Source organism: Varanus komodoensis, unplaced genomic scaffold, assembly GCF_004798865.1.
Source record: "Varanus komodoensis strain SLA01 unplaced genomic scaffold, ASM479886v1 scaffold4, whole genome shotgun sequence".
NCBI classification, from domain to species: domain Eukaryota; kingdom Metazoa; phylum Chordata; class Lepidosauria; order Squamata; family Varanidae; genus Varanus; species Varanus komodoensis.
The window spans coordinates 42,434,275-42,459,340 of record NW_025335941.1 but is presented as its reverse complement, the minus strand read 5'-3'; the positions used below and the strand labels follow the sequence as shown (position 1 = coordinate 42,459,340).

General features: G+C 39.2%; 1 protein-coding gene across 1 annotated transcript in view; it reads right to left on the bottom strand.

Annotated features, from left to right (window-relative positions):
* Nucleotides 1–1,516: 1,516 nt before the first annotated feature.
* DCLK1 (doublecortin like kinase 1) overlaps nt 1,517–25,066 on the bottom strand; it is a 317,888-nt gene continuing 294,338 nt past the window's right edge. The window contains exons 21-24 of the mRNA XM_044442669.1: nt 24,835–24,915; nt 23,997–24,110; nt 12,904–12,977; nt 1,517–1,706 (exon numbers count right to left, since the gene is read on the bottom strand). Coding sequence (XP_044298604.1) covers nt 1,649–1,706; nt 12,904–12,977; nt 23,997–24,110; nt 24,835–24,915 — 327 coding nt within the window. The 3' untranslated portion in view covers nt 1,517–1,648. The remainder of the gene's footprint in view (nt 1,707–12,903; nt 12,978–23,996; nt 24,111–24,834; nt 24,916–25,066) is intronic.

Genomic DNA, 25,066 nt, shown 5'->3' with positions numbered 1-25,066 from the left:
TGTTTTAAAAACCTCAACTCAAAGGTATAGGGGAATGAACAGGGACCATTTTTACAAACATCATTACATTTTGGAATGAAAGCAATAAAAATTAAATGTTGGTGTAATTTAACTGTGTTTTCAAAACACTGATGGAACAACATTTACTTTTGGGATTTTAGTCCCACTCATTGTCTCTCATACACACACTCTCACACTAAACTCTAGTAAATATATTTGTACAAACACAATAGGTGAATAAGTGCTAGTCACTTAATTTTAAGAACAAACGTTACTACGTTTAGAATTTCAAGCCTCGTCCTCAATTTACAGTTCCTGTAGAATAACGTTTCCTCTTTACAGCATTTTTTCCCCACCGTTGTGAACAGAATCTCTCACTGTAGGAGTAAAAGCAAAATAATGTCCAGAGAAAGAATCCATGGTATGTGAAAACTGATTGTGTTTATTGCTGCCTCCCAAATGTGCCCTCTGCATGTACCTGTGCACATACATAGATAACATGTACAGTCTTACTCTGTATGGTGCTGATGCTGTGCCATTCTTTCAACTAGACTCCCAAGAAATTGCTCTGAAAACAGGAAAATGCAATTTTGAGGCTGCCGCACCACCTTACATAGATCTTTCTTATACTGCTCTACCACCTGTGAAATAAGTTCAGCGAGTGATCATGGCAGACTACACTTTAAACATGGTTAGATCATTTCTAAATACAACGGCTTGAAAGCAGTGTGCAAGTTTTTAAGCAAAATGTGGGAGCCAGGGAGATTTTGCAGAATACAGATAGAAGGATACTCCCACTTCCAGACCTCTGCAGTAATGCTGTGTGCTTCTAATGAAGTCCAGTCATTTTGTTTTAGTTTTAGGTTCTAGTCACTATTTGTATCGCTGCATAAGAGCTTAAAAACAGACTCCAAAATGCCATGGCCCATCTTCTGGAATTACATAGCACTTTGGTCAGACCACTGAGTAAAGACTTCTAGGAAAATGAGTGGTGATAAAGCGCTCATCTGGGCAAGTCAAGATTATTTAAGATTATGCACTCAAGAGGGTTAACATCTGCTTAAGTCACATATTGTAGCTCCTAGCTTGATTGAAAACATTCATTCCTTCTATCCCCCTTTGAAAATTATATATATATATATATATATATATATATATATATATATATAGCGCAAAATAGTCTTAACCCTTTGAGGATCACATTAGCAGCAAGTCACAATCTAGACAGAGAACAAAAAATAATTTCAGTCATTTAAGGTGCAATCTTACATAAGTTTAGGCAGCAAAAAGGGCTACGGCTCCCAGTAAGCCCCCAACTCTGGGGCTTGCTGGGAGTTTTAGGCCTTTTTGCTGTCCACTCTTGCATAAGAGTGTGCCTAAGGAAATTATTATTACAAAGATACTGTAAACACCTTTTCTAGGGTTCCTTCAGCAAGCAACTGATACAGACAAAATCAAATAAAACAGTTGCACACAGGTTTGGAGGATTTTTTAAAAGAATTTCAAAGGGTTAAGCCAAGACCTTCAGCAGAAGTGTTTTATTAAAAGGGTGAATTGGGTGAGCGAACAGTCTCAGATGAACTTGGTGAATACTCTTCCGATTCGGAGTTGAGTTCAGCAGGTGCTTGCTGCGTCTTGGAACGTGCCCTTACATCCGGGTTGCGTCTTCGTCGGAAAACCTGCCTCTCCTTATCAAGAGCGGTGGTCTGGCAGGGGCATAAAATGAGAATAAATGAAATTAGGCTAGGTATGAAATGGCAAATCTGGCCCCCTCATGTTTCTCGTTGCTCGTTCTCCCATATACCTGGTCTAAAAGCTGTCCAGGTCAAGTGAAAAGTCCCTCATCCCCCAGCCTTGTCTTGCACGATTGTCTCACAACATAGCTAAATTAACATGCAAGCGCACAATTCAAATTATTAAAACACAGTGTAACACTGTTAAGTGTGTGTATGTATGCACAAGTGCGCGCGCGCACACACACACAAACACATGTGGTTGCCACATGTTAAACCTTTGGATGCTATTAATTTCTTACTGTAATGGGTTCAGGTTACAGGCATAATACTGAATGACCCTACTTCTATATTCCCCTACTCTGGCAAGTAGAAATTCAGAACAATTTGGTCAAATGAAGGAGGTAAAACCTGATTTATTTATTTATTTATTTTTCGTTTTATATCCTGCCTTTTTCCTACAAAGGGCTCAAGGCAGCTTTACATCTCCTCCTACATCTTATCCCCACAACAACAACCCTGTGAGGTAGGTTGGGCCGAGAGTCTGTGACTGGCCCAAACTCACCCAGTTGGCTCTATGGCTGAGTGGGGACTAGAACCCAGATCGTCTGAGTCCCAGTCCCATGCTCTTAACCACTACACCACCTACACCACACTGACTCTTCTAGAATCATGCCTAAGCTAAGGTAGAGACACAAAACAAAGGAGAAACTTAAACTTCTAAGTGCTCAGTTTAATGTTCCATATCCTTCATGTACAGAAGCCTCTGACCTCAGAGACTTATACACAAACAATGCACAGAGCAAGGCACAGAGGCATCTGGTGGCCCTACAGACAAAGTAGCACAGATGGGAAGGAAGGAGCCAAGGCACCGCCTGTATGTGGCATAAAACTCCGGCTTCCTTCTTTCTCTGTCACCAGTGTACCTCTTTTCCTCTTCTCTGAGACTGATTGGCAACCTTGGAGATATAACCAGCACAATGCTTTCTGTGGCAGTGGCAAAGTGGTGGGGGCTCAGTCATCAAGGCCCCAGAACTAGTTCACATGCTTTCAGAGTTGAGACTAAATAATCCTGTGGAACCCCAGCCTAGGGTGAGAGCACATAGGATAGAACCTTGAACATTCTCCATGCATAGAATCACACATTAACATTCTTAAGTGAGCAGAGATGGTATTTATCTCAGAGAATTGGTATGATCTACTCCTACAGCCACAATATTTCTGTATTACAAATATGCCTGTTCATTAAGCCGGGTTTTCCACAAACTGTGAACAACAGCCATTTCAAGATTCTGCTAATGCTATTTGTTTCTGAATGAATACTACAGAACGGACTGCAAAGACCCTCCAACTAAAGAAATGATAGATGTATATGGGGAAGAACCAAGCAAAAGGGAAACCATTTTGAAGATTTAATTGATCCTCTGCCAAAAGGATAAGTAACGATCGGTTCAAGCAGTGGCTTGTCTCTTTGAAAGAAGGCACAGTTGTGGCAAAATTGCCAAATAAACCTCCAGCTATGCTCTTTCGACTCCTTCCCCCCAAAAAGATTTTTTCACTGTAACCATGAGGTTTCAGTCTGTGTTATAGTCTGATTTAATACGGGGCCTAACCCAGGTTTCTAAGCTTTGTTAATTTGGATGGCATTTTGATTTAAGGTGAGTTCCCTGCAGATTCAGAAAGCATAAAGTCTTAGCCTCTAAACTGTAAATCTACCCATTTGGGAGGAAGGGAGGCTTAACATGACTGGATTGTTTAGAAACCAAATGAATCTAAGTGTTAAGTCAAGAAATGTTAAAAAAATCTCTTTATCATGATGGGCTCTTTTTAAAAAATAATGCAATCAAGAGGTTATTCAACTTCAAAGGATGTATCATTTTCTCTTGGGACATGCACAACTGTTTTTCTTCTGGAAAATTTACCAGTTATACTGTGATCCTAGTTAGAGAAGATGTATTTATAGACTGGGCATTTTTGAGAACAAGATGAAAACGAAATCCATCAGGTTAGTGCAAAATACTATTATAGCAACCCATGCTCTAAAATAATGCAATCAGGGCTCAAAAATGATGTAATAAAGGCAGAAAATGGGCAGAATTTCTATAGCAAATGGATTCAGTTAGGCTGAATTGTTCTACTAATAGTTTTACAGCAAGAATCTTTAACATAGTAATACAAAGCAGTAATAAAAGTTCATCCTTACGTTTTAAGCACTAGCAATAATTTTGAGTAAGGACGCTAAAATGCAATTGCTATGTTTTGCAAAAGATTCTTTGTTTACTAGAGACCCTTGGGTGGGGGAACCCCTTGCTAGTTTTCAAACCCTTGTGCATTGCTTAGGCTTAAAACCAACTTATATTGATTATATGCTAATATAATCATTTAAGTTCATATTTGCCGTACGAATATAGCATTTACAGCACATAATACTTTGTAACAAATGAAGAGAATGGCATTATTACTATTCTATGAACATAGATTAGAATTTTTAAAATGCTTAAAAGGAGTTTATTTAAAAGTTGACTAACATTGCATCATTTCTGTATTAATCCCAGACTTAGCAATAACAACAATTTTTCAGTTGTTAACAGAAGTTTGATTTAAAATATGATAACTGCAGTCCAGCCACTAGAGTGGCGCCATGCTAGTCTTCCTAAAGTCAAGTGCTATGGCCACATGCCTCCAGGTAGAGGCCTCCAAAGATGTACCTACCTGCATGCAGAGATTCATGTGCATAAAGGGGCTACATGTACAATTTCTCAAGTTCATTGGGCCATTAATTTCTATGAGCTTCTCATGAACAGGCCTAGAACAGGCACATGTTTAACTCTATTTCTATAGTACATTGTCTCAGACACCTGCAAAATATGGAATGCAATATATAACTTGAATAAATAAATAGCCTGGAAACAAAATGGTGCAGTAGGCAGGCCTGGATCAGACTCATTGCCTGCACTGGAAACTAGCTGGTGTGCTGCCTTGCATTACACAATGAAAGAAAGGCAGGAAATCTGTCTGTCTGTCTGTCCATCTGTCTGTACATCTTCAATACGCCTTAGGATCCTTCTCTGTTACCAGCTTCAAATGAACGGGGAATTCATTATTAAAATTAAGTTCTGTTTGGATCAAAGATATTGTATATTTTGATCTATTGTCTGCCAAGAAAGATGCTTTGTTCAAGTGTGAAAGAGTGGGAAAACACCTTTCAAGGTGAATAAAAATTCTTAAATGTGAGAGTCATTACTAATTCCATATATTTTTTATTACATAGCATTACTCAGGCTTGGCACATGCATAAAGTTGCATAAAGTAGCCTCTACCTTACTCTGCATGGCTTTTTGCACATCTCCAATGAACCTTCTGCTGTGTTATTGGAGGTGTTCACGAAACCCCTCTCAAGACCAATGGTATCTGTGGTCATCCTTGCTGAATTCTTGGAGAATTAGTACTATGTAAACTCTTCTGACATTGGAATTTTGGAATGTTGTCAAGGCAGGCAGCAGAAGAAAATAACATCACTAATCAGTGGGTTTAAATGTTCTTGCATTCCAAGATTCCCATTGTGCAATTATATGAATGGGAGAACACACAATTCTTTAAAAACAATGCACTCACTTATGGGAACTTTTCAAAAAATGATGGAGTTTGTGACAAAAGTGGCTTCCTACTTCCCACCAAGCACTAATTTATGATGCTTCATTATTTAGGATGTACCATATTGCTTTGGCAGAATTTTAATTCCCTGTCTGCTATTCAAGCAAGATGCTCACTGGTGGTTCTGGTCCTGTATTGATTTCCACAGCCATTCCTCTTTTAGCTATACTTAGAACAATTAAGAATGTTTCTCATTCCAACTAAGTCTAGCTGTCCATCACCACATTTTGACAGGAAGGACATTTTTTTCCAGAGGAAGCTAAGGGATACTGCAAGTTCTACAGAAAGGGGGGATGTTGGCAGAAACCTAGTAAAAGTGCAGGATCTTGATGGGAAATATGCAGCTACATACTGTGCATCTGATTACCAGATCATCTATAATAGTTTGGTGCTAATAAATCTGAAGCTTCTTTCGTAAAGCACCAATGACTACAGTAACATCCTTACCTAGGCATTAAACCAGCAGTGAGCTTTGCTGTTACCATGTCCATTCTGTAAGGTTTTATTTTTGGTATGTTGTGACATGCTGACTGGCATAGTTTAGGATGTCCTGCTCTCAGGGCATCTACTTTGAAATGCATGCATTTTGAGTGTTAGGTCTTACTTTTCTGTCAGCTCAGTAATTACTAGATTTAAAAATGCCACATTTTTACACTGTCTTTTCCCTTTTCCCTGCTTCTAATTTATTGCTAGCCATGCCCTTAAAACAATATTCATTTCATTAATAAAAGAATATTGGTGTATATTTTGCATCTTTGAACATCCATTATTCATATAAGCTTCTGGAGTGAGGGTAGTGCCGGCAAGGAAATGCAGCTGCTTGTTTATTAATTTAACACAGCCCTTTTCTTTTTTCTCCTCTTATTTTAAAAGATGTCTCTACAGGCTGCTGGCCACTTTGGAGATGCTCTGTTAGTAGCACCAGCAAGCAACTTCTTTGCTGAATTATGGATATAATTTGCCTTGTTGCATTAACTTTGAATCTTCATCTAATTTTATTCTATTTCGGTTAGCACCAGTTTGATAACATCAATATTCTGGAATGGGAAATGACTTTCAGCTAGACAGATACCAGCAGCTCCAAAGTGACTGGGCCTTGTTTCACCTATAACTTAGCCTCCATGCTTCATTTTTAAAATGAGGAATGGTGGTGTCAGTCTGCCTGGCTTCTGAGCCATTTTCCTAAATCCAAGATGTGTGAAGAATAATCCTAGTTACTAACTGGTGAAGAAAAGGGAGGCTGCATATTCGCTACTATACGATGATGATTTGTTCAACATCAAGTTGGGAGAAGAGTTCCGGAGAACTAAAGCACTTTCCTAGCATACTAAAAAGCAGAGACATCATCCTGCCAACAAAAGTGTGTATAGTCAAGGCTATGGTTCTCCCAGTTGCAATGTATGGCTGTGAAAGTTGGACCATAAGGAAGGCTGAGTGCCGAAGAGTTGAGGCCTTTGAATTGTGGTACTGGCGGAGACTCCTGCGAGTCCCTTAGACCGCAAGGTGATCAAACCGGTCAGGCCTAGAGGAGATCAACCCTGACTGCTCTTTAGAAGGCCAGATACTGAAGATGAAACTCAAATACTTTGGCCACCTAATGAGAAGGAAGGACTCCCTGGAGAAGAGCCTAATGCTGGAAACAATTGAGGGCAAAAGAAGGGGACGGCAGAGAATGAAGTGGCTGGATGGAGTCACTGAAGCAGCCAGTGTGAGTTTGAGTGGACTCCAGGGGATGGTGGAAGACAGGAAGGCCTGGAGGAATGTTGTCCATGGGGTTGCAATGGGCTGGACGTGACTTCGCAACTAACAACAACAAAGCACTTTCCTGTTACTTTGTGATATTCTAGTTGATTTCACTAAAGAGCCCACTAAATCCCAGTGTTTCTGGTTCTTTGTTTTTGTTTAGTTGTTTTTTTAGCTGATAAAATTGCTCATGTAGGGTACAACTTGACTACTATTACTTAAGATAGAGCTAGAGCTCTCACTTAAATCCAGAAAGTATTTTAAGATAAAATTTTCTTCTTCAACTTAGCATCAGCTCTATAGTAGATAAGGGAACTTTGACATACCATCTCGACCAAGGCCTTCTTGAGTCTCAGAGGGCACACAAAGTGCATATGAAAAATGATTTAGAGTCACAAATATACTTTTCTTTTAAATTAATAAGTGCAGTTCTCATTGTAATTTTATAGTGGAAAATATAATGGCTTTTTATGCATTTGCTTAGTATATTACTTTCAACAGACTTTAGAGAAGATAAGTGAATGGGACACACTGCAAGTAATCAACCCTTTAGAAAAAGCCCCTGCATATCTGCACTTGCTTCTACTATTCCTGTCTATGAGAATAAAACAATAGACAAGGATATAAGATTAAGGTCAAAGTGACATTTAAATTTGTATGTTAAATATATTAAAAACAAGGTTGTTCAAGGATGGTTAAAGACAGATATATATACCTGTTCAGTGAGGTATAGGAAAGAGAATGAAAATGCTTACAAAAATTCTGTCAGCAATTTTTCTCATGAAAACACTGTTTTTCTTCATTGCTGTTCCTATTTCCCCCCTCATGTTTCACTTTCTTACTGTGTCTTTTTCCTTCCTAAAAACAGGAATAAGTTGCAGCAGCACAAAATCTATTCTACATCTGTGAAATATTTACAAACTACACTTTCACAAATATCACAGATTCTAAAACTACACATGGAAATACCATGTTAAAATACTTGCAACATGGACAAAAAAGAGAATTGACTCTGCACATAGAAATCAAATACATTGGGAAAGGGATGAGACTAAAATTCTTTACTCACTACCCTGAGCCTATACTAGCTCATGTATTCAGTCTGTCAAATTTAGTTTTACACAATTTCTAATTGTTCCAATTTTAATTGAATTTTACAAGTTTCCAGATCAGTTTAGGTTTCTTTTAAAAGAAAAAAGTATGCATTTTCATTTGTATGTATCCTAATTGCATATTTGCAATATATTTTCCTTTACTACAATACAGGTTATATGTTACTATAAAAATATGCTTTTTTTGTCCACCATTTCCCTAAAATATGTCTTTCTCGTACGTTATTTTATTTTTTTCATTGTAAAATTCAGAAAAGTATGGATATGGAAGTTCCAGCTCCAACACCGGCTCAAAAGTGTTTTCTCAGGAAATTTCAAAAGTTTGCAATCTAAGAAAATTTCTCATCCTATCGTGGCAAACCAGCTGCCCATGGAATCTTCCAGACCGGCCAGGACTACAATGCTCCCCTCCGGCCCATGCAACTGGTGCGCATAAGCATGCTGCCTCTGGCAGTGGAGGCAGCACAAGCCATCAAGGCTAGTAGCCACTGAGAGCCATGAATGTGCCACTTCCCCTTTAAACCTTTTAAAGTGAGGTCCATCACAATATCTCATGGAAGCAAATTCTACAGTTTAACTATGTCTGGTGTGAAGAAGTACTTCCTTTTTTCTGCCCTGACTCTCTCATTAATCAGCTTTATGGGATCACCCCAGGTTTTAGTATTATGCTGAAAAAAGGGTTCCCTCCTTATCTTTTACACACCATGCATAATTTTATACAACTCTGCCATATGTCCTCTTATTTGCCTTTTTTTCTAAGCCAAACAATCTCACCTGTTTCAATAAGTAGGACACATGTAGCTATTTCCATCCAACCAACCAACCAACCAACCGACAGGCAAACAAACAGCTGTCAGTCACACTTGTTGCTTCCACTTTCAATTAAGAATTTTTCTGATGTTCATTCATGGAACCCTGGATTGTTAAGGGGTTAAACAACCCACTGCTTGCCCAACAGTTTTGTCATTTAAGTGAATTTAGTCCCTGAACAACTCAGAGTTCTTGGTCCAGACATTACAACATTCTTAGGCTGCTGTCTGAAAGCAGAAGTGCGCCACATTGGCCGGAGGGAGTGGGGGCAAGTACATTTGCTCACTGTTGCTCAGCTCTAACAGTCCCTGGTTACGTCACCCAGTAACTGTTGTTACATGCGAACCAGCCCACAGCTTTTATGAATTAGAATGGGAGCACAATAGAATGTTCAATTCAGCTTTGTGTAGTTACGCAACGATGCTCTTCTACACTCACTGAAAATATAGTTTTTATCTCATTAAAGATCAGAATCATTATCCCTAAATGATTGAATATTGACATCTTGTTAAATATTAATTTGCTCTTTGATTTTATACAAAACTACACCTATGCCATGCTTACCAGTATACATCAACTGATAAATTCACATGTATACTGCAAATACATATTGATAGTTATAAGAATTGCTTGGATCACTGCCATCACTAGTATATAACAAATACTAATATCTGGTATTATTTATTTATTAGATTTCTAACCTGCCCCATTAGCCACACAGCTCCCTGGGAGGGTGACAACAGCTATATCCCTACCCACTGGGTTATTAGCAGCTACATTTTGCAATAGTGGAAACATTTTGCACTCTTGAATCCTCTTCCAGATGAATGTACACAGACAAGTTTTAACTCATTCAATCAGAAACATGCCCATTCAAGTCTTATAATACCTGACAAACACAGGACATTTTAAACTTTGGCTCGCACCAAAGAACTTTAAGTCTTTCTTTTACACTCTTGGAGAGGAGAAACCACCACCAGCAACTTCCGAATAAATAGCAAAAGAAAATAGTGGGTGCAGTGCACCAGCCTTGTGAATAAGTTACACAGAGTGACTTGTTCATGGAGCAATGCCCAGTACATATGCCAAACCCTCAGGCTTACCATGGTTTGTCCTTCCTTTCCAGTCCTACAGCCAGTATCCAAGTATAACAGAGTCCATCTTATTTCCAACTCCCTGCTCTGATTACTATACTTTTTCATTCATCACCATTAAAACAAAGAAGCAAACAAAATTTTAGGAGCTTGAAAAAGCAAAATTGGGAAGCTTTTGTTGTTGTTGTTGTTGTTGTTCAGACACTGAAAATTGAGTAACATTTTTAAGGGTCCGTTTTTTGGAGTTGTTTTTTGCAAGTGTTCAAGTGCTCATTTTTGGCCATCTGATATGTCTAGTCTTGACTTCTCACTGGTCTTGTAAGTTTCAGTTGTCAAAATGGTGAAATGGAGCAGGTAGCACGTGTGAAAATTGACAAGACCAAACTACAAAAAGGCTCATTTGTGTACAGTTGCTAGCTATCAATTAATGAATTGCCTGCTCAAAAGTAAAGGCAAAAAGTCAGTGTACCAAAAGGACAGGGGAAATGGGAAATATTACCCTTAAAACAAAGTAATCCTCTGGCTTTTAAGTGTTGAACTGATAGCTATCAGTGCCCTCCATATTTCCAACACTTTCCTCAATCTCTACCTGCACCAGAAAGGGAAGGTACTAACTTACTCTACTTTTCAAATGTGTCTCATTTTTTCACTTCCATTATGCCATCTCTAAGGTTTTTTTTTTCTTTTTTTCAAGCTGTCAGGAATATTTGTGCAATATTTTTGCCTGGAAATGTATGCAAATTTAATAGTTGCCAAGTAAATGAGGTGGGTAGATAAATTTGCACCAATTTGAGGGCAGAAATATGAACGAAAGAGAACTTTGCACACGTGCAATAAAAAATTCAGATCCATTTACTTGCTAGTCATTACCTTTGTGCCACTCCAAAATATATGCATTTTTTGAACTGTCAAGGAACTGCAGATTAAGTGCTCTGAAAAATGGTATGTGTCTGTGTACATTAATATATCCCCTTTCTGCAGTAGCTGGAAAATTGGGGAAGTGCTGAAATGGTACAGGACAGTGAATACTGTCAGTTCAACACTCAAAAGCTAGAGGATTAGCATTGCTAAGGAGAGGGTGATACTGTCACCACCCACTTTTGGGGCACCTACATTCACTGCTTTTTCCTCCCAGCTTTTCTGTGAACATTTAGGCAATGTACAGCTTGCAACAGTGTACAAATTAGGATACATGCAGTCTTGCCTGGTAATTTGTTACCTGTTGCATTCACAAAGCCATTGACAAGGCAAGATGACATATAGCGGACTGCCATATGGGTGGATTTGTGCATCTGTGAAAGACTGACAATGATAAAGGATGATCACATTTGCACAATCCTCTGGAACAAAAACGTGGTGAATCAATGGTGGTTTTTTCTTGGCTGCTTAGAGATTGGTGGACAAGCTGCCACTGGTAGTGCTTTGAACGTGAAGAGCAGCAGCGCTTTTTGCTGCCCTTGCTGAGTGGCTTCGTAGCTGATGACTGCAATCTACAAGTGAATCATTCTCCTGGGTTTGAACAACATGACAACCCATCGTGGGCAGAAAAGGCCTGAGAATAAGCCATGTGTGGTCAGAATAAAGCAGCATGTCCCCAAGTAAACCATCCTACAGAAAGCATTCTAATTTCAGATTGGATGACTACCCACAATAGGTTATTATGTTCTTCAAATTCAGCCTGTTTCTTCTGTTCAAATCTACTGCAGTCTAATCTCGGAATTGCAGTTAAAGTATATGAAAGAAGATATCTAACACACTGTAAACATTTGTGATGATTACTGCCACCACTGAGCTAATAAAGGTAAAATTTGCAAGATTTTTAATGCACTCTCCTGAAAGTATAGCACTTAAAGGAAACCCATTTGATCATCTTCAGTAGAAACCCACTGCACCTTTTGATAAACCACAACCAGACTTGGTGAACAAATATAAAAATAGCTAGAACAATTGTTTGATTTGAACAGGGAAGGCTTAACATCCATTCCTGTGGCAAATTATACCTTTTAAACACAAAACATGATTACAAATAAGCACCTCATTTTTCAGGTTGACAAGAACCCACAATGACAATCCTATCAACATGATACATCATAGGATAATGCTAAGGAGAGAGGGAAATCCATGCAATAGAGTTTTAAAAAGTCTACTGCTTTAAAATAAAGAGTAACAATCATGTGCATACTTTGAAAACACAAGCTTATCAGCACACATACAATGCATTATATTTCACTGAACTGGGAAAAGCTTCTAAGTACTATGTTATGTTAATGCATTGTTCAATCTATAAGGTAAGGAGTGCAGTTGGGAGGGAGGAATTTAAAATGACAGCATATAATTTCAGATTTGCACAGAAGAAAAATACATAGCTATTGATATCCTGTTGCTATTTCATGTGCCAAAACTGGAAGAGCACAGGATAGTAGTTGCCTTAACTCCATAAACATAAAAGAAAATATTGCTTGAGCATGTCTGTTTCATTTTTCTGTATACACTGTCCTTTTAACTATAGGGATAACTTGATACTGATCATGTGCAATGAAGGAAAAGCTTGCAATGTCAGTGTGCATAATGGGTAAAGAAAGGGAATGAGGGGTGGTGGTGGCATCTCAATCAAGATTAAAATGAAACTGATAAAGCAGCATATGGACTGGATAACAAATAAAAAAAACATGTTTATTCACTGAAGGAACTGGTTAATGGAGACTGCCAGCACGTTGCCATGGAAACACTGACTGTTGGAGCTGTACCATCTCATACCTTATCCAATACATTCCTGGTTGTTGGTAGTAGTCCAAAGACCCTGATCTCTTGATGGTAAACCCGTGGTCCAGCTGAGCAGAGAGAAACGGGGCAACTCAGTGGATCGACATTGTGCTAGAGAATTAAGACCTCCAGACCAAAACTGTTCCTTATTTAGTGCACATTTATTGTTCAGTTTCACAAGGTAGTACTCTAACATTCTTAAAAAATGAATAAACCTATGGCCTGGACATGGGAAAACAAGAAAATGAACAAATAATCGAGAAAAAATAGCTCTTATGTCCACCTGACTAAACTAGAATCTCATTTAATTTAATCGGAGATATTACTTGCTTGCAGCAGATGAATTTATTTCAACCTTTGACATGTAGACTAGAAAAACACAAATAGCCTGTCTTGGCTTCCACATAAGTATTTCTCCCTGCTTTGCATTAAAGGGTATTTCTTTCTTAAAACAAAGCAAAAGTGTAGAACTCATAGGACAAAAGCAGACCAGATTACACAATGATTAGGTTATGCCTTTTCATATTTGTGGAAATGTGCAAATATGAAAATAATCACTGTTTGACATTTCCATCAGTCTTTATAAGTCAGGCTTTTGGTTAAAAATGACTTTAATACTGAAGGCAAGAGCTACTGAGGATTACTAGATAACTGTGTACATGTTGAGAATGCAAATAGATGAATTCAAGGTTCATTGTCTGTCTGTCTGTCTGTCTCTAAATCTAACTTGTGCCAAAATTCAAGCAATTATCTTAATATGCTTTTTTTGGGTAAAGAGATATCTTGCTATATATGTAGCTGAAGAAGGAAGCCTATATTCCATTTAGGTTTGCAGTTGTACTGAGACTGGAATAGCAACAAAGGGTATTATTTTTCTAACCTTTCCACAGTGTGTTGACATATAGTTACCACTTAACAGGTAATTAAATGCTATTTTAGTGCATAAAGTTCTTTAGAGACAGAGAAAGAAGAAGAAGAAGAGAGAGCAAAGGCAAATTGTGCAGTTTAGTACTGGAGAATGTTACAACGTGAAACATATAAACCTATTTTTAAAAGAGAGCTGGCGGGGGGCAGTATTTTTCATTTGCTGCATTAGAACTATACTGCAGTGACAAAAGTGTACATTTAAATTACATGTTTGGTACAAATGACAGCTATTTACTCATTATGGTACACACCTCAACCCTGAATCCACAAAGCTGGATGATATAAAATGTCGCTTTGGTTATTTTGCTTCAACACCCCGTGTTTTGTCTTATATTTTAAAACATCCCAAACTATTGAAGGTTTCCTGTTGAAATACAAGGTCTTTATCTTGGGGGCTGCTCTCAAGAAGACTGAAGTGCTACTCCCATCTACTGGCAGCCTAGTGTAATGAGCTTGTAATACAGAACAGCTGACTGTCTAAGAGATTTCAAACCTAAATATTCGGTATTCAGTGTGGCACTATCACTAATGGTAACAACATTGTGCTAGTATAAACAACCACTTGTGCAAAGCCAACAGTGTTCTCTGACATGATTGGAAACTGACTGTACTAGTGAATGCAGCTGGCATTGCACAAGAACATGTGATTTATGCTAGTTGCGCAGTCAAAATGGATACTACCCATCAGCTAGCAAACCAAACCACAAATATCAGCTAGAGGAAAGCAGAAAACCTGATATAAATGGGGCTAGACAACTTGTTTGTTTGTTTGTTTTCCCCAGCTCTTAATAAGTAGTATAATTCCCAATTCATGTTAGGCTATGGTGCTAGGAGCAGTTCAACTGTACAAGTTCTCTGCTCTTTCCTTTATCTTTTTTAACCGTACCTAGTTTAAGTTTCAGCACAAGGGCAGGAACTGTATGGCTCTGTGGATGTTGGCAGATGACAGTTTCCATCAGCTCATGCCATCATAGCCAGTGACATGGGATGATGGGAACGGCCGTTTAACAACACTGGGAAGGACACATATTCTCCATCACTGTCATAAGGGCCAGGAACAATGAGCAGAACTCATAATCTGCTGATACATCTGCAATGAAAGATACATGTTGGAAAGTTCTGAGTGAACTGCACCCACAGCAGAATGTTCCTTTACTAACAATGCAGTGGGAATTCAAAGTAGGGCTGATTGACCATGCCTCAGTTGCTGTGAGCAGATTCAAGACAGGCACAGCCTGCTAGGACCAGACAATTCTGCCCTGCTGCCACTTTTCCTCTGTTATTCTCTCTTCCACATCCAAGAAAAAGACGCCTCCATGGGGAAGGGGATTAATGTAGCAGATTGTACCTCCTTTCCCATACAGAAGCAAGCAGAGCCTTTTGCTGCTGGGAATCAAACTCATATGATCCTTGGTGGCACAAGATCTCCACTGGCATATGTTCAGTCATTTTTCTCCAGGAAGGAAGAGAGAATCCTCCACCATGCTTTATATAACGTCCTTCTCCAAGGTTAATAGTATTTTCCCTTGGCAAAGGGTATGGGCTAGTAGGAAGAGGAGAAGGAGGATGGAGGCAGGTCTTCTCAAGTCGTAAGGGACTTTCAAAGAACCTAAATGATTCTGGGAGTGGGCCCCATGCCATTCATCTATTGATAACTTGTTTAAGTGGGGCATCTGAAGAGCACTTGGTTGTGACCTGTACACACTGCAGCACCATTTTTACACTGTCTTTACCTTTGTTTGATTGGGACAGCCTGTGCAGAAAGAAGAGTTGGCAAGTTTTAATGAGCCTACAAAAGTTCAGTTGGTTATTTAATCAGTAAGGGTCAATCTGAATCAGAAAGTCTTCAAGGTTAAAGTGATGTTCATAAGTACTGACTGCTAGGTTGATTTACCACTGAAATTCACCAAATTTCAGCAGCAGTGCCAAATTGTGGTCACAAATTGCTGCTTGTTCCCATTGCCATTGCAACAAATGTGCATTTGTTTCTGCTAGAGCCATGTCATTAGGTCTAGTGGTGGAGCACTACTCTGTTTTTAATAGCTGTGGAGCAAGACTCTTCAATTTTATTGAAGGTATTAAGGGTTGTGGCCAAGTTAATGGGATTTAAAGCTGATTTCAGCTTCAAAGGCTTCCCCTGAACAAATTTTGCATAATATTAGCGGCTTCATGACTATATGGGGGCTACAATGAATCCTGCAGGACTCTGGGAATAAGGGAGCTGCCACAGTCACTTCATGTTCTGTATAAAGTTGAAGCATGCGTAGAAGCATTCCAAGGGAAGAGACCAACCCCTCCAGAATTGCCTTTGAAATTCAGATCCTTGATAAACTGCTGGAGCTAAAACTGGGGAACATTGGTTCTTGCACTGTTGCCTATGCAATGAACCACTAAGAAAGGCAATCCCTGCCTGGCAATCCAGATTCAGGCTCAGACTTTGCCAGGAGAAGAGCACTGTCACTTTGGCCTGTCATGTTAGTAGGATCCAGTTGCTATCTTTTAACTCAAGTTCTGGCTGTCCCTGAAAGCCAACACTGATCAAACAGTATACCAGGTACAGTAGAACAGCATAGCAGGGGGTCCTATCCTGGATGTAACTTTGTTGAAGCCACTGGCTCTTATAGTGCAATCCTATGAATATTTATGAAAAAGAAAATTTCACTGAGTGCATAGGATTTCAGCCTTAGTCAAATAATTAGTTTGGTTGGACTTGGGTGTCACAGAACTCAAGCAGAGAAGAATCTCTAGTTTATACAATTTGTGGCCCATACACTGCAGAGAGATTGTTATTCTTACCATCATTATTTTAGGTTTTTTTCTTGTATGCATTTCATCATAGTAACTTTGTATTCCTAAGAATACATTAAAAAATTAGTCCCTTTCCCCTTTCATTTTTACAGAATCATTTTTTTTGTTTGTTCTGCAAATAGGAATGATCGTTACAGGACACACTTTTTCATCATATTTTCTCTTTCCTCTGCATCATCTAAAGTAAGTCTCACTCTGTAATCTACTCTCTTAGCTGAATGAGGGACCTCAAATAATTTAAGCAAAAAGTTAGCATGAGCCTTTTCTTTTGCCTACTTAAAACCAACATACAACAGAATCTCAGCATACTCAATGCAATGGTCTTAGAAAGAAATTGAACTATGCCGTTAGAGTGTTGGACTTTCTCTCTCTCATTCTCTCTATGTATGCATGCATTGTCCCATTTGTTTTTATTAATTTCAAAACAGAAATGTGTTGTTTGCTAAATCTGTAGGGTAATGTCATTTTACAACAACACTTTCAAGACATCTGCATTCAGTTAGGCGGTAATTGTAGCCCTCTTTTTTCATGACTGGAGTCACTGGCAGGCAGGAGTCAAGCCACCAGTTTGAAACACTCAAAGAAAACAGCAATGAAGTGGTAGAAATGCTATTTATATACTTGAAACCATTGCTTTTATTTTTAAAACATTTTTTAAAATGTTTTAAAAACATTTCTCTGTGTGAACTCCGAAGCAGAGAAAGCAGTTCTTGGATATGGCCAACCAGGCCTGCCTATAAAATTGTAAGTGCAACAGTTGTATAAGAGTGCATATTTCTCTTACACAACTGCATCACACACAAAATTAAAGTTAGGTTGGATACAGCTGCAATCTTATTTTACTAAATTCAGACTTTTGTCTAGGTCTGAAATTTGCTATTTCATCTCTCAAAGAAGCTTTAAATGGTTATCAGCGGGACTTAATTTTTATTTGCCCAGTTAACACATGAAGTGAAAAGAAACTAACTATAATCTTTGATTAAAGTGAAAAGAGACTAACTATATCTAGTGATGTCATCAAAGTTAGTCACTCAGTTTTTCCTTAAATATTTCAGACTGGCTGATGGAAACTGAGATATGCATGACTATCACCAACAATGCACCCGAAATGTCAACTGTTTTCCCCACCCTCCAAGGGGTGACAGTCATTGGAAAAAATGACTCTTGTTCTTTAAATATCAAGAATGGTTCTAGGCATGAGCAAAGTGTACCTTTACAAAGTCCACAAATGCGGCTTTAACGTTGTATCTAGCAGGTCAGGTATCCTTAAATCTGTCCTTAGCTTGTTTATTTGGGTTGATTTAAAGAGGAAGCTAATTTGAAGCAGATTTCTTTTTTGGCACCAAATCAAGGATGGGTACCATGCTGCATATAGATTGTGTGCGCATGTATGTACATGTGTGTGTGGACGTCTTGGGCTTCCCACTGTGTGTGCATGCACAGGACTCCCTGAACTTTCTGTAGGATGTTTTTATGATTGAGTGATAATAATATGCTCTGATGGATTTTTTTTTCTTTTTTTGCTTTTATTTCTATACAGGTCTCTTAATTCTGCAACCCACAAAAACCAACAGCTTTGATGCATTATGTGTCTAAAAATCCCTAAATTAAAGGACTTGCAATGTGTTTTTAGAAAACACCCCTCTGTATATAATGAAATATTCACTTTTGAAAAATGTGCAAAAATGTGTATATTTCTAAAATGCATATAAACAATGGCAATGGATGTGTGCAATTGGAAAATTATTAACCAAAAATGCCTGCTCAAAGAAATGTAGAGGCTTGTACAGCAAAACAAATCTGCACAAGCACCAAAACTTCTGACCAGTCTTAGGAGTAAAGAATGGTGGAAGATCCACAGAACCAGACATGGCACATCTTTCTGCCCCGAGTGAAAGCAGACATTGCTTTAAATCTGTCTCCAGCAACTACATTTTTTATTACTCTAGAACAGGCAGGAAACACCTGATCAGGATCTTAAAACTCCACATCCCATATATGGGGCCCTGAAACAATCCCATCTACTTTGAATTAGGAATGAGCAAATCAGTGAACTCAAAACTCAGCAAGGTTCTATGAATTTCACCTTGATGCTGATTCTAATACGAGTCCGTATCAGATTGGGAACTTTCTTTTTTTCACACAAAAATCTGTATGCATTTTCATGTGCATTTTTCCAAATATACAATTGACTGTAAGTGTCCTTGACATGATTGCAAATTTTCCCACTGTTTAAATATATTTATGCTTGATTTCCAAAGTACACATTTTTTCATGCATATTTTTCAAATGTCCCCATGCTGTTGAACATATTTGTGTGTGTGTGTGTGGGGGGGGTCATTGCAGGCTAAGAAGTGCATGAATTTCAACCAAGTCTGTGTTCAGGCTGGAAGGTATAAATATGCAAATCTAGATTTAAAAAATCTACTGAAATGAATTTTGCATGTATCCCTTATTTATTATTATTTATTCTATGTATTAATGTCAATATTGCCCAACAGCTGAAGCTCTCTAGGTAGTTTGCAACATTGTACATGAAGGTTGTAACCTATGCCAGGGGTCACCATTCATCAGATGAGAAAGCTCTGCACACAAAGGGATACGTGAGCAAAACTTCCTCATCCCTTGAGGGAATGGAAAGACCCCTGTGGATGGCCAAACTCTGGGTGACATGTCCCAAGATCACAGAACTTTGGAGCCAGCATGAGCAGGGTGGGGCATTGTGGAACCGGGTCTTGCAGGGTTGCAACACTGATTCATTTGCCAGGAAGCCATGACCTCGCTGCTCTTTCTGAGCTCAGATGCAAGAGCTGTGATAAAGGTGCTTTTCTCCAAAGCAGTATCTTGTTCCCTGCAACCTGTTTTGGGAGAGTCTTGTAAGGGTCATTAAGCCCCCTTAGCTTTATGAAAGACCTGCTCGTGGTGCAAATGAAAACTGTTATAACTAGATTGAGAGAGGTATTACTACCACTCTATATGACTCTGGTGTGCTTGCAACTGGAGTACTGTGTTCAGTTTTGGGCCCTTTATTACAGAAAGGATATAGCCAGGTTGGAGTCAGTGCAGCGTAGGGCCACAAGGCTGGTGGCCGGTTTGCAGGGGTACAGCATCCCAACCTGGCTATATCCTTTCTGTGGATACTGAGACTGAGACTGAGGGAACTGGGTCTCTTCAGCCTGGAGAAGAGGAGACTCCGAGGGGATATGTGGGCGACATACAGGTATGTGAGGGGATGTCACATGGAGATGGGTAGAGACCTGTTCTCCCCTGCAGAGGAGGGCAGGACGCACTCCAACGGAGCAAACTTCAGGGAACCAAGGTTCAATTTAGATGCCAGGAAGTACTTGGAATGGGCTTCCATGGGAGGTGGTTGAGGCCCCATCACTGAGGATGTTCAAGGATAGGCTAGACATGCACATGATGGGCATGTTGTGAGCGGAGCTGGCTGGAGCCAGGGGTCAGACTAGATGGCCTGGGAGGTCCCTTCTGACTTGATCTGTTTCTATATTTCTATGTTTCTAACTGGCTTGTTACAATGGATCAATACTGCTAACTGCACTGTTTGGACTCACCACCTCGTGGTATGATTCTAGGGGCCATCTTGATGACTGTCTGCACTGCAAAATTTACCAATGAAATACTGTGTATAGAGGACTTCTGCTCCAAACTTGTGGGTCTTAAGAATATAGGGCACTTTTCTGATCAGAATGAAGGTTCCTCAAGTCCAACAGTTCTCAGCAGGAGTAGTCAGACGAAACCAATATCCTTCCTCACTTTTTGCTCCTCAGAAGCTCATAATTTAGCAGCCTCTGGACATGGAGGTTTTCATATTACACCTAATAGATATTGCCTGTGAATGTGTCTAAATCCTTTTACCATATCTTGTACACCTATTCTTCCACTGCAGCCTATGCCTATAAGGTGGAATTGGACACTAAATTCTGTACATTAACCTGGTACATTGAGCCAATTCAGTTTGACAGCCCTCTGTGCAAAGGTAAAAATACTCACACATTCTTCCAACATAGGCAGAACTTGTCAACATGTGAATGCTTATCTAACATCTGCTCCTAAACTTACTGTTTGTGTATGTACAAAAAAGAAAAAGGGGAAAAGGGTTCAATGGCCTTATTTTAGCACCAAATTATGACTCCTGACAGAATAGTTAAAATATTAAAATTATCATCTTTACCTTTAAATCACTTTTACCTAGCCTTGCATTTTACCTCTAGCAGGCTGGTCTCTCTAAACCTGAATTTAAGATACAATCTATGCAGTCTGGGTCATGCTGGGACTTTTTCTGCCTAAATCCACATAGGATTGTGCCCGTAGCTTGCAATACTATGCTCAATTTCCTGAGAGTAAGAGCCACTGAACTCAGTGGGAAGCACTTTTGAGCAGAAACATATAGGATTGCACTGCATGTTTGAAATGCAAATGATACTGATTTTATTGCTACTGAGATTTTGCTTTTATGATACCACACTGCAAAGTTGACGAATGGTATTGTAGTCTCATTTGGTCTGTTCAAATGTGTGTGAGGGAAATTAATCTTCTACATTTTAGATATAGCTGCAGGGCTTGTGTTCAAGTTTGTATGAATCAGACTGGTGGAATGCTAGCAGGATATTGCAACACTCCAGATATGAACATACAGAGTACTGTATGTACATAATAATATAATAATACTAACATATATAATACTGTGCTAAACCCAATGCAAGGATATGCATATTTCTTTTATATTTCTATACGTGTTTTTGTTTGTTTCTCAGTGAGAAGCTGCCCTATCTTTTCTCATTTTAACTATTATAACTACAAGTAATAAACTCCTAGTGCAATTGGTGCAAAGTAATTGAAAAAAGTAAAGGAAAGGAAAGAAAACCACACATAAGAAAGGAGGCAAAGAATGGGTGCAAATAGGGATAGCAAAGCATTTTAAAGAGCTATTAAAAGCTATGAACTAAGAGTCGAGGGCCTGTGTAGTTCTCATGGACAAGCGTGCTGGCAGTCCAACTGGAAAGCTATTCAACTGGGCAGTTGTGGACATACCTGGTGTTTCATGTGAAGAATGCGTACAATGGGATGTTTTAGTTGTGGGAGAGCTATTGTGGTCATTATTGCTTTAAAAATGAAAATAAAAACAATGCTCACTGCATGTTAGCTGATGACATTCAAAAGAAAAAGAAGGAGAGACCAAATCTGAGAAAGCATGAGGGAAAGATTAGCTTCCATGTTGAGGCAAGGCTTACTGATTTACTTTTAAGAGCTAAAGTAATAAAAGGAGGGAAACAGAGAAAGAGAGAGAGTGAGAGAGAGAGGGAGCGGTGGGGAAGCACAGCTTGAAATGGAACACTTGCAATACTGAAGAGCTCTGGAGCAAGCACCCAGGCAGACAGACTGGGTGGACTGAGCAGAACTGACTTCATGCTGACTCAAATCCATTCCATGGAAATGGGAGGACAACACAGAGAGTGCTCACTTGTGGTCGCACCACCTGCAGTTCACTAAAGTTGGGAACAAATGCCGATTAATCTGACACAGTACATGGTTGTGCTCAATGGATCTTTCTGAGGTCTCTCTCTGGAGCATGATTAAGTGGCACATTTATGGAACAAAGCTTAAAACACAGGCAGACATAAAGAATGGAGAAGTTGTGCATTTTTTAAGTGACTGCTCAAGGATACTGATTAGTAGGAATGCAGTTCTTCTCTATATGCATAGGGGAGATGAATAAGCACTTTTTACTATGTTTTTCTTTTCTTTTCTTTTTTACTACTGTATTCAGTTTGTCAAGAATTCTGCAGCCAGATTGTTGGCTGGGGCCAGTTACAGGGAGCAGAGGAATCCCTTTTCATAGCGGCCTTACTGCCTACTGGTCTGTTTCATGGCAGAATTCAAAGGGTTGGTTGTGACCAATGTAGCCCTATATGGCTTGGGTCCAGTTATCCAAAAGACTGCCTTTGCTTATATGAGCCTTCCCAGTCCTTCAGATATTCTAGAAAGGGTCTTCTTTTAGGACTGCCACCTTCCATGGTGCATTTGATAGTAACCAGAGAGCAATCTTTTTCAGTGGCTGCTCCAGACTATGATTTTCCCACCCACAGGGGCCAGGTTCATTGCTGTCCTTCTGCCAGTAGGCAAATGCCTTTTTATTGATGAAGACCTTTGGCCTGCAATTGTTTCTGCTGCATTGGTGCTGTTTATTTCTGAATTCTGTGATCATTATGTTTCTTGTGCATTTTACCATGTTGTTGTATTGGTCTGATTAATTTTAACTGTGCTTGTAAGCTACCCTGAGTATAAAGAGAGGAAACAAATCAAATGAGTAAATGCAGGACAATACCACTTACACTTATGTATGCATGGTCACCTTGCCACTGTGAGGATATATGGCATGGTTCCACCTGCGCTATGATGTACGATTGAAATTTTGACAGCGCTTCTCTCCAGCATCTCCCTCCCAAAATATGTACTACAGTCCAGCTGCATCATGCCAAAAGGTTTGTATGGAGCTCTCTTTAAATCTCAGGCCAGTTTAATTTCTGTCTGGAGGGAATTAGCCAGACTGTGCACAGAAATTGAAAATAATCCACAGGCACAGCTGTATCTCGGAATGGAAAATGGAAGATTCTTTCCTGTGGTGGCAAGCCATTACAAATCTCTTTCAAGGCCTTAAAAAAGATTCCATTAAGGCTATTAAAACTGGAGAGCAGTTATTAGAAATTGGGGCCATAATCACCCCTGGCATGGTAACCATTAGGCATATATACCCTGAGCCGAGCTGGTTGTACAGCTGCCAGTGCTACACACAGAGGGCTGTGTGGATAAATGTTAAACATTTTGCTGCAAACAGACTTTTGGGGCTTCTGCAGTAGTCTGCATAAATCCAATACAGTAGGAGATACCAGCTGCTCTAGGCAGCCGCTGGCATGCCAGGAGTGACTACGCTTCTTGTATTTTTATTTGCTCATTGTAAGGTAGTCCTGCTTCTAAGCAGAAGTGTTTTGCCCTCCAGGTAAGCAGAATAATGGACCAATCTATGGAACAGTTATTGAGCAAGTAAATAGGCACAAGCCTAAATGTCGCATCAGTGTATGTACATTGGACTTTCTCCCCGGAAGGATTGATTTTCCATAAGATATCGGATTGTGCATGTCACCTAACATCCTAGGGTGATCGTGCAATGGTCAGTATGAAACAATTGAAAAACAATCACTGATGGGATAACAGAAGACTTGTTTTATGTTGCATTATAGCTGAATGTGCTGGGTGACACCTCCTCAATACAGATCACCAACTTACAGACACGGGGGCGGAAAAAAAATAAGCATTGTGTTTCAGATGCTTACTGCTATAACGGACACTCCAGCAGCTGTGCTATTGGGCTTAGGGCCTGTGTTGAAATGCTTTTTGATCTTTCCAGCAACTGACAACTGATGCTCATTCTCTGGAAGGCCGTCATCCTGCAGAGCAAAATCAAACAAGTATAAGTAACTATCTACAAGGAGCTGAAGAACAATTCTGGAGGCATTGTTCCAAACAACTATTTGAGACGATATTCACAACTAGTGTGTTTCTGCTGAATCTGTAACCTACAAATATGTTTTCACTTTTTTTTTCTATTGCAAGGAGTCTAAGGCAGCTTATAAAGTTCTCTTCCAGTGCATTACTGTTCTTTGGTGTGATCATATTATACATTATATTCTTGCATGCACCAATAATTTGGGAGAACATCACAAGGATTGCAACACATAGAGACTTTATCTTCATATTCAGACATAAGAATTTACAACTGTATGCAAAGCCCCTGCTTATATAGGTAAAGTGCATACCAGTTGAAATGAACATATTTATAAGCCCATGTTAGAAGTTAATATTTAATGGGAAAAAGTGTGTCTTGCATCAGACAACTCCTCTGTGACAAGTCTGAGATTTGGAACTGGAAAACCTCCAGGAAGCTAGAAACACATTTCAAAGTCATAGCATAACCATTTTCTGGCAACATTCTGATCTGTTTTCAGAATACAAGAAAAGAGACATCTTATTGGGAATAAGTCTACATTTACTTTTGGCATATATTTTTTTTTTAAAATGCTGCTTTTTAAAACAGCATTTTAAAAGACTTGACAGGCAAGGAATAAAAGTTAGGATGGCTCAGTAAAACCTGCAGCCCTAAAATTTACTTACATTAACCCAAGGATGTTCAAGGACTTGCAAAGCTGAAAATCGCTGATCTATATCTACTTGAAGCATCATAGTAATAAGCTCCTGTAGAATGAAAATGTAAGGCCCAGTAAGATCATTCTAATGACATCCATTTAAGAAAACACTGTTTGCCACCCTATGTAGCAAAATACATTGTTTAATATGTTCAGAAATAAGAGAGAAAATACCCCAAGCCTGCACTTTAACTCATAGC